Raw genomic sequence first — 21,036 nt, 5'->3', positions numbered from 1 at the left:
GAGAAATAACTTCCAGAGCTATGTGTTTTACAGTTCTTTACAATTGCAAGCAGTAGAAAAAAATATGATTGAACAGATTTTTTTAAGCAAAAACTTTGTTAACCTTTTAATTTTCAAAGTAACTACTTCCAAAAGGTATAAAAGTAATGCTGGCATTTTATATGCTTGTCTTCTTGTGTTCAGCTGTTTTTTCACTGGTGTTCTCTTGAAGCTAAGATAGCTAAGATTTTCACCAGAAAGCTGTGTTGCTAAATATTGCCAGCTTTTTTTGCAGTTGTTTTCTTTGTGCCCTTCTACCCAGATTATTGGCAAATGTTTATTGAATTGGTATTAGTTATTTTGAGAAACTATAAAAAATGGATTATAAACCACATGCAGGATATATATATATATATATATATTTATTACATTTGGCTTGCTTGAACACAAAGATTTTGGTGGATATTTTATTCAACACTGATAAAAATGTTGCCAGTTTTATAGTGGTTTTGTAGCAATGTGTGATGTTTATCATAGGAGATCCATAAAGCCTCTGCTTTTTCATAAATTGGAGAAAGCAGTAATGGGCTGAAGGAATGTGATGAATCAGCTTAATGTACTTAAATGCTTCTCTGTGTTGGAATTTTCTTCTTCTGAAGTGAACAGTTGTTCTTAAATGCATCATTAGAAAAGGGCAGTATGCTATAGACTGTTTTTGTTGACTGAATGTTTAATTAAAATCTTTCACATTTTCCTTTCCTCATTCACATAATTCTGATTGACACCTACACGCCTTCACACTGACTATGGAAGATTTAATAGGAACTGTACACATGATCCAGCATTCATGTCTCTACTTATTAGATCTGATTGTTCCCCATCACTCCCTGACTATAATGTTGGCCTTTTTTTCCCTTTGGAAAATGAGTGTCACTTTCCATGAAGAGTTTGTGAGGTGCCATCCTGTGCAAGTAGAGCTATTTGCCTGGCACTGCTGCTGGGACACAATATGTTCCACCCATAAAGAATCAAGAGCCCTGTGCAAGGAGGGAGAGGGGACTGGAGGCTTTAAGGAGACAGTGGGAGAGTGAGACATAATGTTGTTGATATGAATACAAATTGTAAACGGTAGGGCTATTTATGCTTTTGGTGAAGCAATCAGCTCATGACAGAGATGTCAGAGCACATAATTGTGTGTTTTTCCTTATGCAACATTGTTTTAGATTTCTGCATCCATATTTGCACACAGACTTGTAAGATTGTTTTATCTTTGTTAGCACACATGACAGATTAATTGTTGTTTATCTTCATTCAGTGACTATCATATAGACATTGTTTGCTTTCTTTTAGAACTGCCTAAGACTACCTTAATTGAAGAGAAAATTCAAGAGTCAGAGGCATGGGCCAAGCCGCTGGTCTACCTGTGGCAGACAAGACCACCCAATTTCAATGCTGAAAAAGAATACAATGCAGCTTGTGCAAAAAAGGAACCTCACTGTGCTATTTGCACTCTTCTCATGCCATACTATAGGGTAAGCAAGATTCTCACAGCTTCGTCTCTGGATTAAGTGTGAAATAGCTGCCTGGCTACTTAATTTCCAAGAAATTATAAAAAATATAAACTTATGTATTTCATTTGTAAAAGAGCTAAAGAAACTCACTGGCATTAAAATTAGAACTGATACTTTGTTCACCTGTATCTATCCTTGGCTGCAGACACTGTATGTCTCCTACTACCATTTATGCTGTGTTTGTCTTAGTGTCTGTGTTGTGTATTCCCTTGATATTACACTTTTTGGTGTGTAAATATTTTTTATCAGCGCCTTTTTTATGCTGCCTTTGTTCAGTGTTGAGGAAATAAGTGTTTTCACAGTACTTAAGCCTTCTCAGGAAAAATATTCCTTCAGAAACAGTCTAATGCAGAGCACTGTTTGATGCTGTCTTGTGGAATTACTGTGTCAAATGGCAAGTAAAAATGGTATTGTAGTACTGTATTGCTAACTTGGAAGGTGCTAAATTGGAATTTCCTCAGTGTGGGAACCAGGAAAAAAGCCTTTATTGCACTGAATTGAGTTAAATGGCCCAAGAGGTACAGTACCATTGAACACTACTCCAATAACACTGTTTTGCAGGCTGAGTGCTATTCCAGATGTCACAGTTATTTGTAACAATCAAGGTAGGATGACTATGATAAATACTTAGAAGCAGTTAATTTTCTCATGAAACTGTTGCACTTAGTACAAAAGTTGGGAGGGGTGGAATAATTTCATCATTGTCACAAGGAAGAGTAGGACTCTCCTTTCTTTTACTTAAATATAGATTTTGTTTATTTTCCAGTCAGACAATCAGGATGAAGAAAGTCCTACTTTCAATGAAACAAACTCAGCAGAAATACTGATGGCAGAAGATGTGAAGACTAAACCGCTTATTCCGGAGATGTGTTTTATTTATAGTGAAGAAAACACCAAAAACTATCCATCAAATGCCTTTGTTGAAGAAGATGGAACAAGTCTTCTGATTTTATGTGCAAAGTGTTGTGTACGGGTTCATGCAAGTAAATAATCCAATTGTTCTGTTGCCAGAAATGTAATTTTAAATTTTGCTTTATTGATAAATAATAGTTAGCTAAACTTCTAGCATGTCTTTAAAAGTACTTGAAGAACATTTCCATTTGTAATGCTTTAATCACTACCTATTTTTTAAAAAAAATGCATTGCATTTTCTCTAACTTAGGTTGCTGTGAAGATATTGAAGAATTAACTGTCTTGTAAACTTTCAATGATCACAGAATTTTGATCCTTTTTTCTGACCTAGTGATTTAATTACTCTTTTGCTTTTTTATTTTAAATCACTATGCAATGCTAGTGTGTCCTTATTAAGTAGTTAGGGTGAAATTCTCCTGAAGGACCTGTGAATATTGCTGTTAAGTTTGGGGATGCAGTATTTTCCTTCACTTAGAATTCTTTTTTTTTATTGCAAGAGTAACTGATGAATGCATTGATTTTTCTGCATTATCTTCTAAATCCTGTAGAACTTTAATAGTTAAGTCTAAAAGGTCCACAAGATCTTTGGAAATATGGTATATTTGCCCAGAATAAATGTCAGTACATTAAGTCAAATTTTTACTTCAGGAAGAGTTGGAGTTGGGATATGATATTGCAATGACAAAATTAAGAAATTCATTGTGATTTTGGATTTTTGGGTTCTTGGAGTTTTTGTTGTTCAGTTTAGTTTGCTGGGGTTTTGTTTTGGTTTTCTTATGAAGGTGTTGGTAGATTCTTTTTATTTAGGTTTTGGGATGATGTATTTTATAGACCATGACATTAACAGTTAGCCTAGATTGTCTCCTTTGTCACAGGACAGAAGTGTTTTATTAAGGTTTATGTATAATTGAATTGTATTACATCACTGATAAAAAGGCAGAATATAATCAATCTAGTTCTCTTATTCTAGGTTGCTACGGTGTTCCTTCTCATGAAATCCATAACGAGTGGTTGTGTTCTCGATGCAGAATAGAAGCCTGGACAGCTGTAAGTTGTTTAGCTATTTAACACACTAGAGATTAAGGGAGGAAAAACAGGTAGCATGTACATTATTTCATGTGGTATGTACCCTGTGTATTTTTTCTGATCATGCTTGCTGGGGAGAAACTACTTGTTAAATATTATTGAAAAATAAATCATATGAAGTTCAGCAGAGATAGGGAGAGTACTTATGAGTGTAGAGTAGAATTTTGGGATTTTTTAGAATGGGGTTCAGGAGGTAAGATGGAGGAATTCAGGCGTATCTTGCCCTTCTTCTCCTTCTTCTTGTCCTCCATCTTTCACTGTGATGGTGGTTTGGAGTAGAGACACACTGTCTAACATAGGTGATAGGTATTGGGAATCATAAAGTACATGTAGTTCATAGTATAAAATGTAAACACCGCCCTAGAGGGCAGACAGAATGCCATGATCCGACTTGCTAGACAGAGCTTAGCAGGTCAGAGAAAGAATGTTATAGGTAAGAGAAAGTAAACAACCTTGAGAAGGAACACTGATGCATCTGAACTTCTTCTTTGGCTGCAGGGCTGGGAGAAAAAGACTTTTTATGATCTCGGGGTCATCTTGACCACAGAACCCCAAGACAATGTGTTGTCAGCTATGTGCACATAATATGGCAGGCCCTACAGTAGTTCCTGTTGCCTGCTGCAGTTGTGACCACTCTGGTCACAAAGTGAACATGTCAGCAGTTCTGTAGAAACTATAAAATCACAAGAGGATGCTTTAGCTTTGTACTAGAAGCCAAGCCTGAAAAAAATCCTTGGAACAATCTTTCTGCTCTTTTCAGCTTTGGTAAGAGTCCAGCTGAAGAACTGTAACGGTAGACATAAAATGTTCAAAAAACCATGATGGAAGATACAAGAGATGCAACTGAAATTGCAAGAAACCAAAATTTTTTTAATCATTCCTGATAGATGTCAATCATTCCATAAGGGAGTATTGAAAAGATGTAATCTTCTTGGTATAATGAGGGGAAGGTAGAAAGAGAAAAAAGTCACATTTTGTAATTTTGTAAAATTATGTGTGTATAAATAAGAGTAAGCAATTACCATTCTGGATTTTTTTCCTCTTGTGTCTAATCAGATTGTCTCTAGGAATAACTTGTACCCATTGCTCTTCATATTTTCCACGTGACTCCTTGTAAAAAAGGGAATCTCTTTCTTGTCTTTTAGGGACAAGATGAATTGTAGAGACTTTAAGCTGCATCAGCAGAAGTTAATATCAGGAATTTTTAATAATTTTTATTTCTAAAACTAGTGAGCGACAGATAATAGAGATTTTATAGAAGCTACTGTTTTAATATTTTTAAAAACATATTATGGAAACATTTTTCAGGAATAGTTGAAGAAGGCTTGATTGTGCCTTGAGTCAGAATGATAAAATAGACACTGAATTTTGTTTTTTTCTATAGTTCTCTTTTGCTTGTTTGGATAGTATTATTCATTGCAAGCAATGTGGCTGTAGCTGTCTATGGGAAAAACCTTATTTGTTCAGTATCCAACTTAAATATGCTAGTATATTTTTGTCAGTGTGGAACCTCAGTCCTGTCATCAGCATGATAATAATTGCTGATATGTATTTCATCCTATTTGTCATTTTAGGATAATGTTTCAGTCCATTCAGAGTTTGGATGATAACCTTAGTTTATCCTAACAGCTTTCACTTCAAAATAGTACAATACTTTTATCTAATCCTAGAATTATACTTAAGATAATTGCTATTGGTTCACTTTTAACCAATCTTCTGTACATTAAAAATGAAAAGTTAATTAAAAATACTGCTACCTCAAAGTGCTACCTTCCCTTTTAAAAATCAGCAATTCAAGTTAGTCCTACCAACCTGCAGCCTGAAGTTTTATGCTTTCTTTGAATTAAATGCATATGTTTCTTTACTGAATCAATTTTTAAACTTTCATAATTTTTTCATATAATCATAGAATACCAGGTTGGATGAGGACATAGGAATTGCCTGATCCAACGTCTCATGGCAGTATCTAGACAAGACAGCCTAACACCCTGCTCAGATGAATTTCAAGTGTCCAACATAGGGAAACTCACCAGTTCTCTTGGGAGATTACTGCAATAGTTTTTGCTGTGAAATTTTTTCCTCTTGTGTCTAGTCAGACTGTCTCCAGGAACAATTTGTACCCATTACCCCTCATATTTTCCATGTGACTCCTTGTAAGAAAGGGAATCTCCATCTTCATTGTAGCCACCCTTTAAATACTGGAACCCTGATCAAGTCTCCCCTAAGCCTTTACTCATGGCCAAAGAAACGACTTCCCAGTCCTTTGGTTATCTATATGGCCCTTCTTTGGACCTCTCCAGCCTTGCTACACCTTTTTTAACCAAAACTAAACACAAAATGTGTTTTTTATACCTGTTGTTTTACATATATTATTTTAATTGTGTTGTAACTTGCTGTGTAGTACTATAAGTCTCTCTGGAGAGAGGGATGCAAATTAAGAAAATGCCTTATTTCCACAACCTTTTGTTTTTTTACCACAGGGAATATGGTGTATGTTCTACATGCCACTGTCACAGTTGAGACTTCAAGTTTCTACATGAATTAAATAAAAAATCACATTCATCTAAATTTTTGTTCTGCATAATCATTCCTAAAAAACTGCAGCTGTTACAGAACATCTGAAACAGATGTGGCTCTCTGTGGGAATTATATATACACATACCTTCCAAAATTTACTTTTTTTATCACAGAAGAGTGCACAGTATGGGAAGATTTAGTTATTAGGGAATACTGACACCCTGAAAGTCCAGCTTCCTGGATGTTTGAAATTGTTTTCCCTACACTTCATATTGATTCCTAAGAGAAGGAGATAAAGCTGAAGATGACCCATCTGAGAAATTCCTTTCTGGCTAAGGCATTAAATCCTGAAGAGAAGGTAGATTGGAAAACAAGGAAAAATAAAGTTTTGTGTAATGAGGAATATAACAGAAGTTATGAAACATTGGTACAACCTTGTTTCAGAGTTCACTTCTTAGGAGGAAAAATTTCTTTTCATTCCTCTGCTTGCAAAAATTGTTTTAAATTCTGTTAGATTATACTTTCTTAAAATCACAGCAGCTACTTTAACTTCATGGAAAATTTGGTCTCTATTAGGCTTCTGTATATTAGTATGACTTTGCAAAGCAATGAAGCATGAGAGCACTGTAGGAATGAGAATTGTCTTAATAGCTAAATCAAACTTTATTATGTGTGGATCCCAACTATGAACATCATTAAAATATGGAAATAGAAATACACCTATATGGATTTAGATTGACAGTGCCAGACTTTTCCTTGATGGCTGTTGCAGTTTATGTTATGAGAGGAAACTGATTTTGAGATTCAGAAGCATACTGCTTTCTTGCAGTTTCATCATCTTTAAGTAGCTGAAGTAGTGTGCTTTACAATATGCCAAATTATGTCAGATTTTCACCCTCTAGGATATACCTGCATTCATGATAAATAATACATCTTTATGTTCTACTAGGCAGTAGGTCCTGGTAACAGTTATTGACAAAAGAGAAGAGTGATACAGAATGGTCTGTGTTAATGGACAAAAATGGCCATAAATCAATCCCCCCAAAAATATAAAGAAATAAAATGATATTAAATAAGTCATCTGCATGGATCCTGAAAGTGTAACTGAATTCATATAAAGTGCCTTGATTGAGAACAAGCGCTTCATTAATCTTAAATGCTTCAGCTAGAAAAAGTTAGTGAAGTCAGGAAGAATAATGACTGGCATTACAGAGAATGCAATATACCATCCAATGAGGAAGGATGTGGTCACCCAATAGCTCTAATACATAAACATGGAGTACCTTTGTTATTTAGACAGCAAAATTTTTGGGACAGGAAAGGAATAGAGAGAACAAGTCAGGAAACAGGTAGACACACTTGTTCAATGGCTTGCTTCATGATCAGGTAATTTTGAGAACAGATCCTATGTTGAAATAGCTTAGCAGAATTTCTTTTTCTATAGATGAACTTTTTTGTGCTTTGTATATTACTTATTGATAATCAGTCTTTGAGTTTATTGGCATTTATGGTTAGAGTAGCCCTTTAATTTGAAGGATTTTTGGTTCATTTTTCCCAAAGGCATCAGAAAAGTGGCATGTAAGAGTTTTTCCACATTCCTGCTCCCAAACTGCCCTATTCCACTCTACTGAAAAGAATGATTTTGAATGTTCTTTTGTATCAGCCTTTCTCGCTGATATGGTGTCATCATTTCCATTATAAACTGCTGTTTTCAGAGCCTGTTTGCCAAAATTAACTCAATACATGTGAGTTGGTGATACGGTGTCTTAATTTGCAGACTGATTTTTGTACCAAGCCTTAAATGTATTTGAATATTGTTAATAAAAGAAACTATTGGACAGGAAAATCTGGCTATAATAGAAAAATTAAAACCCTAAATATTTTTGGGGGGTTTTTTTTTTGGTTTTTTTTTGTTTGTTTGTTTTTTGGTGTTTTTTGGTGTTTTTTTTTGTTTTGTTTTGTTTTGTTTTGTTTTGTTTTCAGCAAAATAAGACCTGCTGATTATTTTTGACAAATATTTTTTATTTTTTAAAATCTAGATTTTTGCAAACCTTCTATGCAAAAAACTTGACTTACTGGGAGAATTTTAAATGCTGGTGGCAACCACGTACCCATCAGATGTGGGGAACATTATATTTCTTTCTGGTTTTGGTATTATACTAGTAACAGGATATTTATTGCTTGCAAAACTCAACCTTTGAAATAACATATTTTAACAGGTTTGTAAATATGAGGTTTCTCTGATGCTGTCACAGAAGCCAAACTGAAGACCATTAGACTCAGAAAATATGTTTTTAATGTAAATGCCATAAGGCTCAACCCCAAAGCTAATTTTGACCTTTCATTCCCTTCACTGGAGTTTGCCAAGTCAACCTTTGCCACTGACACCCATGTCAAAAGGCTTGACAGCTTTGATTGCCTCCAGCTATGTGGATATTCTCATATTACAAGGAAGAGATTCCCTGAGGGGTGAATTATTATTTCAGTCAGATGTAGTTTTGAATCTGGTCCTGCTTGGAGATGGAACCAGAGAACTTGGAGATTGGACCAGAGAACCTCCTTCAAACTTATCCAACCTTAATTTATCCTCAGAGATAATTTCTGATCTCTAGAGGTAGTGCTGCAAAGTCAATTAGAGGAAAAACATGTTAAAAAAAAGCCAGTAGCAGGATATCTTGATCTGGCCAGCTTGTATGATGCTGCTTTCTTAAAGGTACAGCTTTTCTTCTGAAGGTGCTCAGGTTAAACTCTAATATTTGCTGCCTACAATAATGGGATTAAGCCTACATATTTTTTATCATATATAAATACCTATTAGATACACCATTATTTCTGTTTTACTTGCTAAGCATTTAGTTTTAGTGTTCATAGAATCATGGAAAGGTTGGAAGGGACCTTATGGATAATTTAGTCCAACACCCTACCATGGACATGGTCTTTCACTAGACCAGGTTGCTCGAAGCCACATCCAATCTGGCCTTGAACATTTCCAAGCATGTCCAAGGAATACCTATGACTTCTCTAAGCAACCCGTTCCAGTGTCCTACGACCCTCATGATGAATTTCTTTCTTCTATAACCTAGATCTACCCTCTTTCATCTTTCTTGTAGCCCCCTTTAGGTAGTGGAAGGTGCTCTAAGGTCTGCCTGAAGCTTTCTCTTCTCCAGGCTGAGCAACCCCAACTCTCTTAGCCTGTCTCCACAGGAAAGGTCCTCCAGCCTCCTGATCTTTTTATTTGCCTTCTGTGGACCCACTTCAGTAGGTCTTTTTTTGGGGTACCAGAGCTGGATGAAGAACTCCAGGCAGGGTCGCTTTGAGAATCGCCTCCATTGACCTGCTGACCACACTATTTGCGATGCAAGCCCCAAGATATGGCTGGCTTCCTAGGTTGTGAGCCAGCTCACATTGAGCTTCCTGTCAACCAGCAGCCCCAGCTCTTTCTCACCAGGGATGGCCTTGATCAATTCTCCACCCAGCCTGTATTTTTGCTTGGAATTGCCCCAGGAGTTTTCCTCCGTGTAAAAGTGATTTTTGCAATCTCTTTTTATTTTGCAGGAAGAATGATCAGTTTTGTTTTTTCAATGCCTTACTTATTAGCATTTTCGGAAAGGTTATCTCATTCCTTTTGACTCCTCTTCAAAGGAGAAGTGTAACCTTTCTTGTTCAATTGTATGGGAACAGTTGTTCTTTCTACTATAAGGATTTTCTAGATCTGAGTGACTAATAAATACTATCACAGAAAATGCTTCAACTTCAGGGATCTAATAGTCTCCATTTTATACTTAGGGATGTGTTTTACTTCATATATTTACATTCTAGGGAGAAAGGACACATAGCACCCACCCTTGTCAAGTTGTGAGAGTTTTTTTACTCCAGTTACCTAAATGAGTATTTTGATTCTCATTTCAGTCTCAGCCTCAGTTATCATTTCTTCTCTGGCTGTGGAATTGTCTCCATATTCCCATTTTCCATCTCAATTCCCGTTTCCTATCAGTTTGAAGTCTTATCCTAGCCAGCTCTCTCCTTCTCTTTGGAGATCACTGTTAATAATGCTATGGGCAGTGTAGTGAAACACTTGCTCTTTATACTGTTGCTCTACATTGGTATGATGTAGGAGCTGCAACTGCAAGGAAATTTTTTGCTATTCTTAAATCAAGGGCAGGGCAGACTGAATGTTTTCAGGATTAGGTTACTAAAATGTGGAAATTAAGTAGCTGATCATTTGTAAACTTTAAATTCCCAAAGGTGGATGTCTTGAACAGACTTGGATGCCACTGAAAGAGTAAAATATTCATCCATAAAAAGAAGCCTGGCCACTTCCTATTTTTGAGAACATACTTTAAGCTTGCAGCCAAAGATCTTTCTACATGTTAAATAAATATTAACCTGTGGTTGGTATCTTTCATGGAATTACTCAGCCTCCATAATCAGTGTGAACTTTTATCACTTAAAATACAAATGAAGGTTGTGACTTGTAGCATCTAGCAATTCTGTTAAGAATGGCACTCCTTGTCAGGAAACTGAATCTGAATCTTTTACTAGATAAACATCAGTTTTTCTGCAGTTTATTATTTTTTGCAGATATTTTGTCACTAATAAAAAGAAGTTTGTCTCTTTGTCTCTGAAGGTAATAGCTCAAAGTGGATACAGTAGTGGAATTTGAACTGAAATTCAGTAATTTCAAAAGCTATTTACCAAGTGAAAATTATTCCCTTGGTGTAGAAAGATTAGCATATCCATTAGTGGACCATTGCTGAAAACAACATTTTCAAGAGAAACACCAACACATTTCTCTTTACACAAGGATAAATACAGACACAAGTATGAATAAGCTGGAAAAATGAGATAGGTAAAATGTAGCAATGCCACATCCAAAGGCACATCTGTGTTAATATTACTAGGAGTATGGCCTTGGGCATTACAATGCAATGGAGAGAAGAGATGGAAGACTAAGGATATTTATTTTCAGTTCAAAGGTTTCCATCTATAAAGCTAACCAGAGTGGCTCGAAGAAAACAAAATACATTTAACAGCCAAAGCCCTACAATTTTTATTTATTTGACTTAGCTGTAGCAGAGTTGAATATTTGATGCCTGTTTTGATTACTTGTTTTTAGAGGAGACTAGGAAATTGGCATTATTGTAACACATCTTTGGAGCAGCTGACTCTTGAAACTGTTTTGATCTCCTATTAAAAATATTTCAGGGGGAAAAAACCAAACCCAAAATCTTTCCAAACCTCTAACCACTTTTCTTAGATTTTTAGATACTAGTTGAAATCAATTGACTTGAGCTAAAGAAAAAAGGATGTAAATACATTATTTACTGAATAGGTAGTGTCCTACTTGATGCTTAAGACATTATCAAGGGATAGTGACTTTAAATTGTTGAAGGGTTTAGATTAGATGTAAGGAAGAAGTTCTTTACTTTGAAGCTTACCGAAAGAGTGGTGGATGCCCCATCCCTGGTAGTGTGCAAAGCCAGGTTGGATGGGGCTCTGAGCAACCTGGCCCAGGAAGGTGTCCCTGCCCATTGCAGGGGAGTTGGACTAGATGATCTTTAATGTTCTTTCCAATGTAATCCTTCAAATCACTAGCTAAAATGTGTTAAAATTACTTGAAAATACTACCTCATGTGAAATCACTGCTAAATAAAGCTGTGTCAATAAAGTTACCACAATAGCTTATTAAGTGAATGATAATAACAGATTAGTAAAATTGCTTATTTTTTGTTGTTTTTTGGGATCATGAATTAGGAAAATTAAATCTATATGATATGTAATACATTGTGTGTTTAGTACTAAGCATGTGGATTTTCCTTAATATCTAGGTAGTGTTTCTGCATATGAAGGTTTGAAACTGCAGGTTATGTAGAGCAGTAAGATGTGTCATAAGAATTAAACTGAAGTATTTTCTAGTCTGTTGTTATCTCTTTCATGGCAAGAAATTAATACCTGATGAAGAATATGTGTCTTGAGCAGGCATTCCTAATGCTTTCTCAATCTCCTGCAACGTGGAAATAAGAAATTGTCTTAGCCGAAGGCAGCATCTTTCTGGTTCCTTAGTATAAACTAACCTTTGTTGGATTTCTTTTTCATGAGCATAGGCAGATTTTTTTCTCAACTAGTGTAAAATTTTAGCACCCACATCTGGCAAAGAGGCATGTGTGAAGAATCCTTCTGGTTTTTTTCTTTGTTTTGAATCTACTACTGGTTTCTTTCAATAGCAACTGACTTCTTATTGAAGTCAAGCCTTTTTCCAAGTCTAAGTTTTTCAGTTGCATCTGTCAAACATTTCAGTGTTTTTACTGGTTTGACCAGCCACAACCTGTTTGGTTATCCCTCTTGCAGAAGCTGTTACAGGAGATGTTAGCTGAGGACAGGCTTTTGGCTTATTTTTAGTGAGGCCTGTGAAGTAAGGGCAATCAGAAATGAGCAAAATCTTAATAAATTACTGAGATAACTTGGAAAACAAGAAGACAATGAGAGAAGATTGTAAGATACTGAAGCTAGACTACAGACAAAGGATGGAGCAGTGATGTCAGCTGCTGTTGTAGAAAAGATCCTGAAGATTATTGTCCATGTGCTACACAAGTCATGGCTGTGTAAGCACATCTCCCCAGATGTGGGATAAAAATGAAACATCTTTTGCCTGACATCACTGAAGATCTTCTCTCATTGCATTTCAGAAGGGAGAACGTGGCCACAGGTAAAGTCAGTTAGGTGGTTGTTTAACTGACTAGGAGTCTATAGATGGAAAATGTCAAAAAAAGAAAGGGACAATATGGGGCTTTTTATGTTTATCATATATAAAGTAAAAAGGAAGAGGCTTAAGCAGGGAATCTACTTGCTACTTTAAATAAAAAGCTCCCTAATGGCATGGATGCCAAAGAGCTGGAAGAGATTATTAGGTTGCTTATGGAAACTACATTTTAAGAGGAAATTTTTGAAAATGCGTCAGGCACAATTCATTAAGAGTTATATATATATTGTGTTTTACCCTGTCTTCCACGGACATAAGCTTGAATTTCTTTTTCATTTAACTGGATAAATGCAATTCTTTGGAGATGCTATCGTAATTTACAGGGCCTTAGCAAAGAAGAAAGAGAAGTTAAACAAGAAAGGGGATTGTGTGGTGGATGATCATAGTTTTCAATAAAAATAACTGTTAGATGACTTAATATATATCCTTTTACTATACCTTGGCAGAATTCTACTGCCTTCCTGTGTCAGACAGCTTCTTGTCTCCTATGGAGACAGCTATTGCTGATGAAGTAGGTATGGGAATATGGAAGTGTGAAAACTGCTTTTTGTAAGCATTACTGTGAATATGACTGAATTTTGGCAGACACTAAAAAAATATCAAAGATAAGAAAATGTATTCATTTAAAAATACAAATGAGCATGAACAGGCTTGGATTTTGTGTAATACTTATCCATGCAACAAAAATTAATATGCAGCTATGCCTGAGTAGCGACATACCCTTCAAAAAAGGTGATCTATCTTTTGGATGTGTATACTAAAGGAAGCATGGTTAATTCACACTGAGTTGAGGTTTTTCCACCAGTTTCTTGAAGTGATTGAAGCAGAGAAGTGAGATTAGTGTTGCTGGTTGCAAAAATGTTTCCGTGAAAGCAAGGGGAAACATTTATTCCAGAAACAGTGAATATGATATGTATTGTTATGGAAAAAAAAAAAAAAGGCATCATTTGCACAAAAAAGCTGAAAGATTAAATAAATGTTATTGTATAAAGCTTTTGAATTTTATGGAGATGTCTTACTTTATACAGGTACTGGAAGAGAGAAAGCCTTCTTGTAATTCTAGAATGTTACGGAGATTTTTTAAGGTGATGAGCAATTTAAAATGGTCTAAGATTTAATTTAGATATGTGTAAAATAATTTGCTTATGAAATTATTATTTAATGCAAATATGAATGACAAAATTACTTGTTTAAAGGATTTGCAAAGTAATAATGAATGAGAGATTGGGTACCTTCTAAGGTGATGCTTTATAATGAAATACATTCTTTTCCTGATTTTTACATAATAGGCTGACTGCAGGTACACAGGGATACACAGACATTCTCTTTGAGAACACAGAACCACAGAATCATAGAAGAGTTTGTGTTGGAAGGGACCTTTAACTGTTATCAAGTCCAAATTCCCTGCCATGAGCAGGAACATTCTCAATTAGATCAGTTTGCTCAGAGCCCTGTATGACCTGACCTTGAATGTTTCCAGGGATGGGGCATCCACTGCCTCTCTAGGCAGTCTGGTCCAGTGTTTTACTACCCTTATTTGTCAAAAACTTTTTCCTTATGTCTCATCGATATTTAAAACTGTTTCTCCTTCTAAAATGTTTTTCCTCATATTTTTTATAAGTCCCCTCTAAGTATTGAAAGGCCACAATGAGGTCTCCCCAAAGCCTTCTCTACTTTTCTCCAGGCTGAACAGCTCTTTCAGCCTGTCTTCATAAGGAGGGGTGTTTTTGCAGCCCTGGACTACCTCAGCAGATCTATGTCCTTCATGGATAATAACATGGGTAATAATTACTAATGCACATGTTATTTCACTGCCACACTTGGCATGTATACATTTATTAGGAATACTAGTCTTTGTAAATGTCAGGTCCTCTGAGTTTTCATTAATTGTGGTATATTGAAACAAGTTAAGCTAACAGCTATGTTGCCTGAATATAAGAAAATATATTGCAATGCAGGCATAATAAACAAAATAGTTTTAATGGGCTTTAAACCTGTGTTCCTACCCACACATTTTGTTATGAACACTGGTAAAATTGATTTATAATGGCTTATAGCCTGTGTCCAGCAGACAGTGAACAAGTACCCACCAACACTTTCTGCTCACCAAAGACACATATATGTGTTTTTGTAGAGGACATAACATTTGGTTCCTATAGGTATGTCCTGCATAAGGATAATTTTTTTATAGCTTCTAATGAGGGTATTTAGAGCCACCTTCTCTTTTACTTGGGCTGCTCTTCTCTATTTCTGCTCTTTTTATATTTTTTCTTTCTTTTTTTTTTTTTTTATTTTTAACCCAATATCAAAGCTCTGTAGCTAGTAGATAAAGATATGACTTCTGTCTCTTCCTGTGCTGTTTTAGCTTAATTTGTTTGTAAAATGTCTCAGTCTAGTTACATTAGTAAGTTAAAAAGCAGATGATCTAATGAAAGTTTTCCATAAAAGCAGAAAATGCTCATTAGAAGAAGAAAAATGTCATCATTTTTCAAGTAACAAATTTTGAAGTAAAGTGACCTAGGAATGTCAAAGCTCTTAAAATAGGAGCAAATGCACTCTTTATTTTGCAAAGCAGAGTTAAAGTATTTTTGTGATCAATGTTAAGAAGATGCTCAGATTAAAAGAATTTATGAGGAATCCCCTGAACTTTCACATTTGAAAGTGAAGAATGAAGGTTTTTTCCCTTCGAAGATTTCTGATGAGTTATACTTATGCTCTTTTCCCCAGTCTGCAGATGTTACTCTCTCTCTAAATCGTAAAAGTTAATGCTCTGCAGAACTACTGTCTTGGTTTTAGACAGTTTAAAGAGCTGGACACTCTAAAATGAGTTACCTCCTTTTAGTTTCAACCAATCCCTTTCCACCCATAAGGAACCCATGCAAGTAAAGTGAAAAAAATAACAGTTTACTAACAAGCAAAACAGCAACAAGCAAAGAAAAACCCCAAAAAGAAAACAACAAAAAAAAAGAGCCAACAAAAACACCAGTAAATAATCACTAGATACAAAATCACTAAATCTCATGAGGCCCTGGGAAACAAAAAGAGACCCAAAGTGGTGGAAATTGTGTTTACATGATGGCGCCCTCCACAGTGCCTGTGTGGCTTGAAAGACACAGGGAGAATGGAAAGAGCTCTCTACACTGCAGTGGTGCATTCAATTGACCACACCATCGGGGAGACAAAGGGAAGGAAAGATGGTGGACAGAGAGAACCTTCTGGGAAAGGAGGAGCTTTTGGAGCTGCTCTAGTGGAAGATAATACCCGTGCATATGTGTCAGCACCACCACCCACTGCCTTCTCCTGATGTCTGCTGGGCTCTGCTGGTGTTGGTGCTGATGTCCACCACAATGCACAAGTGTTCAGGGAGGGAGAAGAACTGGTCTGTCAAGATATGGGGTGACCTGGTCCCTGGAAGGGGTACAGGGATCACTCTGAAATAGTTTTTTATTGCAATATGCTGTTTTTCTGAGTGGCTACTACTGCAAGAAAAAAAAACAACTTTACTGAAAGCGGTATAGTTTTGAGCTTTTGGGGTCCCTGATTTAATGTCGGTGTTTACTTTTAGAAAGGGAAATGTGATCTGGAATATATTAGGTCCCATCCTAAGGTTGCTGTGGATAGAATAATGAACCTCAATTCTCTTGTTTGAAACTCTACAGTAATATTAAGTAGTTAAAAGGGTGCTCCATAAAAGGATGTTCTGTTCTCCATGGTTTTGGTTGGTAAAGGAAATTTTTTTGTGCTTTAATAGCAAAGAAGATCCAATTGTCACAAGAAAGCATTTTTCTATGGTTAGGAAAGATGTTTTTAATAGGAAATGTAATACAGCATTCAAATAAATTTCTTGCAGACATTTGTAGTCTTCATAATTTTTAAGATAAGCTCAGTCTGGAGTTTTAACAGAAAATTCTTTGGGGTTTCACTTTGTTTGTGTTTTTGCTTATTTGTCCTACAAGGGAACTTAAATGTAGGGGTTCAAAAGACACGGTCTCATATAGATATACTGTCACGGAGTATTTTGACTGTATTTTGTACTTTGAGAAAAACAGGCAGGAAGAAGATAGCTACATTCAAAACACTTTTTCAGATCAGCTCTTTTCAGATAAAAAAGAGAAATAAAAGGAAAGAATTGATTCAGAAAGGAAAGAGAACAAAGAGGAGGAGTGAGGGGTTGGAAAGACAAAAAGAGTGTATCTGTTCAAAAGCTCAGTTTTAAGCAGAGGTAGGAAAAGCTGTGGTCCTTAGCATATTACCTGGGGACTGCTGAACACTTTGCCGAGTGCCCTGAAAGAGGTGGAGTTGTACTGAAGATCAAAGCACTGAAGGTATACTGCAGGAAAAAGAAAAAGAAAATAATTTAAGGTAGATCAATAGCTTATGAGCCAGTTTCTCAGAAACTACTGTTAAACTCATTATGTGCTATAGTACTTTGTTTTACCATTGTAAAATGTGTGGCAGTTTCCAGCCTTTCTACAGCAGTACTGATTAAAAGTGTTGGGGATTTTTTTTTTGTTTGTTTTTTTGGTTTTTTTTTTTTTTTTTGGTGTTGATTTTGTTTGGGTTTTTTAAATTCCAGTTCAAAGTGATTCTATCACTTTATCTGTAATACTCAAATACCTTCTTCCTCTTGCTTGTGAGTGGCAGTTTGTAATGCAGTAATTAATTGCATTAGCAGTTTGATTATCCTCAAGACCAGATGAATAGAACTGATCTGTAAACCATCATTAAAACTCACCTTTTCTACTCTATTTTTATTTTTAGGAATGTTGTCTCTGCAATTTGAGAGGTGGTGCATTAAAGCAGACTACTGACAAAAAGTAAGTAATATATTCTTCAGGACTGTATATGCTTATTTTAAGCTTTGTTTCCAGTCCATTCCCATGTACAAAACATTTGCAACCCGAATTACTTGACAGTGTCCCTTTAATAGAATCTTATTTCTATTGAAATGTGGCACTGGCATTTTGTTAAATAGTTAGATAGTAGAATGTACATTTATTTTAGTATTTGCAAACACTTGCTTGTTCCAAATTTTAATCTGCTGGCCTTTTTGCAAAGCAAGTAAATGAGAGACCTCATTTAACATTGCTTGTATGTCTTCTCAAACAACAAAGTGTATTTTCTTACATTACAATACTTTTGAACTTCTAAACCTAATATTTTCAATGAATTTATTTTCATAATTTTAAAATAATTTTCAATTCTGAGGTCTTTTTTTCTCAAACTGTCACACACTGTCAAAAATAGTTTTGTTGCTGACATGACGCTATTACTGTATCTGGCTGATAGAAACTATAGCAAGTAACTCTATTAGCTAAAGTGGAAAATGTTGCAGCTTAATGTTTTTTCAAGCGCAATAGCAGAATAATCTTTATGCATTTTGAATAATTTCATAATTAATTAGCTCATCTTAGTATCTTAGCAGTATTGTGCAGACTCTTTCTTTCATGTTTTGGAATGCAGTGGTAAGACATAATCTAGGTATGACATTCTTTTTCACTTACCAGGAAAGGAAGTGGAAAGAATTTATCTATCAGTGATTTGCAATTGATTTCATTACTCTTGTCAAGTTAGGAGAATTTTTTTTCTTTAACTCAGGCCATATCTTACCTTCAGAAAACATTATTATTTTAGTTACTTTAGTGGCAATTTTTGCCAGTACATTAAAATTCGCGGCTGATTTTTAGTTCTGCTTTAAATTCCCTTAAATTTGATACTTGGTTTACTTGCTAAATACAAAGAGAATGACAGAAATATTATATCAGTAGAATTTATTACGCCCTTTTGATATTTGCTGTTGGTAGCTTCCATGTTGAATTTTTAAAAATATGTATATCTTTCTTTGTATATCAATTTAATTTTTTTTAAAATGTCTCATAAGATATCTTATGAAGAAAATCCACAGAGGTTTGCATAAAATCACTTTGCCTGTATAATTATATATGGGGTTTTTAGGTTTACATTCTGTCACTCTGTAAGTTAGTTTTACGGATTTATGAAATGGGATTTCTGTAAAACCAGTTGAACTCATGTTTTTTGTGTTTCTCTAACGCCTTATATTTGTTACACATTGTGGAGTTTTAAATCTGCCTTTCAGCATTAGCTATCATTTCAAAATTTTGAGTTTTCAGAAAAGTATGTTATGATTTTACCTTTTTTCTCCAACAGCTGTAAAATATATCATGTGCATTCCCTTTGCTCCTTCTTTACTCTGTACATACTAATTAAAGATACAGGAAGAGCATGTCATACTTTTAAAAGCTAATGGATCATACTGGTATGTGTGCATGCAGTAAGCAGTTTGCCATATAGGAAGGCTGAAATTCCTTCTTTTCAGCAGAACACAGGAATTGTTTTGAATCTGTTAGGTTGAGAGATATCAGAAGATAAATGTTTAGTTGAAGATTCATTTTAAGAGGCATTTTATTTATAACATTTCTGTCTCATAAAGCTTAGATGGTAAGACAATGTGGCTTAATAGGTGGGCAGGTCATGAGAAGAAAACATCCATTATAAAAATGTTCTAAAAAGTATCAACTTCATCTAAGTTAAAACATGAAGAAACTGTCACCATAATAAAAGGATGGATCTGCAAGCTTTATCTGTTTTTATTTGGGCTGAACTGTATAACTTGCTAATTGATATGTCATCTTTATGTACAAGTCCTATTTCAGACTTTGACCAATACAATTTTAAAATCACATGACAGGAGTTTGTTTGGTCCCTTTGTGTCATATTATACTTTCGCAGATGTTTTTGTCAAGGATGACTTACTGAAATACTGCTGCTCTAGTGCAGGAAAGAGAAATCATTTTTGTTTTCCGCATTGCCCTCCATCTCCTTCAGCTTCAGCCCACATTCCTGTTAATCTGCTAAGATGCTCATGTAATGTGTGTTTCTTCAAAATGTACAAGTGGAGTGAGGCAAGCATTCAGAGCTCACAGAAATAGAGTAAATGGGGTAATGAAAACAGACATACAGTAAATGACAGGGAATAAGGCAAATATGAGTAAAAAAACTGAAATGTTTTTCTTTAATCAGATTTACTTCTACCCCAAAAGATTTTAGATATAGCCTCAGAAGGCTGCTCTTTCATAATAAAAGTGTCGTTAGCTTCTCTTGTGCTTAATGAAATATACAGTTTCAATATTAATTTCAGGCTTTTAAAGTTTCTTTTAGCTTTTCTTATTTTTAGATTCATGTATCAGGAGGATTTGGAGTGCTTTCTGATGCGTATAGGAAGCATGTTGTATCATCTAAGAAACCTCCTGATGTTCCATTGTAGTCTTAAATGTAACACTGGTCCTAGGCACTTGCAGGTGCTTTTGCTACCAAAGGAGATCCAGTTTATGTTGGGCATTGCACTGGAGGCTTGATCACTTTGCTGCTTGGATGCCATTGTGTCTGTAGACAGAAGGCCTTGATAACATTTGCATTTCATTTTGCATTTTGGTAGATACATGATTGATTATAATCATGTTTGTTGTGTAAGAATAGCTCCTCAGGTCTGAGTAATGTTAGTAATGACTTATAATGGCTGTAGATGATAAGTTACACATGAGCCAAATAGTGTAGTGTTTACGCATGTACCTGAATAGCACACCTACAAAAACTTCTTACTAAATAAAAAGTAAAACAGGCTTAAAAATTGTTGCAATAAAATCTCAGTCTGAAAGTTTATTGACAAAGTAGTAGTAGTGCAAAGTTCATTAAAATGTGTTAATGAAGCTTAAGGAAACCTAATAAGGATGTAACTATGGACGGGTATGTTTAAGAGAATCAAACCGAAAGCAAAAGCCGAATACACAGCAAGCAACAACTTCAGCACTTGTATTTCTATGAGTTTTTTTTGGTGGTATTTTTGACTTGCCACTTTTCACAGGTGGGCACATGTAATATGTGCAATTGCCATCCCAGAAGTCAGATTTGGTAATGTCACAGAGCGTACTCCGATAGACACTAGCAGAATACCCTTGCAAAGATTAAAATTGGTGAGTAGTATATTAATACATGCTCCATATATGCATTGCTCTTAAGGTGTTCCAGTATTTGAATGTATTAAAAATCTGAATTGTGATGATTATTGCCAGGTAAAGAGCAGTAAGTTATGTTTAAGGTAAGAAATAAGTAACAAGGGTTTTATAGAAATGGACCTTTTGAAACATATTGACAGTTCATTAACAGTAATGAACAGTGGTAACTGTCTTTGGT

At 35.3% G+C, this 21,036-nt stretch overlaps 1 protein-coding gene across 10 annotated transcripts in view; it reads left to right on the top strand.

Annotated features, from left to right (window-relative positions):
• KDM4C (lysine demethylase 4C) overlaps positions 1–21,036 on the top strand; it is a 245,679-nt gene that overhangs the window by 150,341 nt on the left and 74,302 nt on the right. For all 10 annotated transcript variants that reach the window (XM_085566943.1, XM_021531680.3, XM_085566945.1 and 7 more), the window contains 5 exons: positions 1,330–1,511; positions 2,317–2,533; positions 3,433–3,509; positions 17,587–17,642; positions 20,708–20,816. In XM_085566943.1, the coding sequence (XP_085423069.1) occupies positions 1,330–1,511; positions 2,317–2,533; positions 3,433–3,509; positions 17,587–17,642; positions 20,708–20,816 (641 nt within the window). The remainder of the gene's footprint in view (positions 1–1,329; positions 1,512–2,316; positions 2,534–3,432; positions 3,510–17,586; positions 17,643–20,707; positions 20,817–21,036) is intronic.

This window comes from Lonchura striata, chromosome Z (assembly GCF_050655825.1).
Source record: "Lonchura striata isolate lonStrDom1 chromosome Z, ASM5065582v1, whole genome shotgun sequence".
Taxonomy (NCBI): Eukaryota; Metazoa; Chordata; class Aves; order Passeriformes; family Estrildidae; genus Lonchura; species Lonchura striata.
Note: the sequence above shows the minus strand (reverse complement) of the source record. Positions and strands in the feature narration are given on the sequence as shown.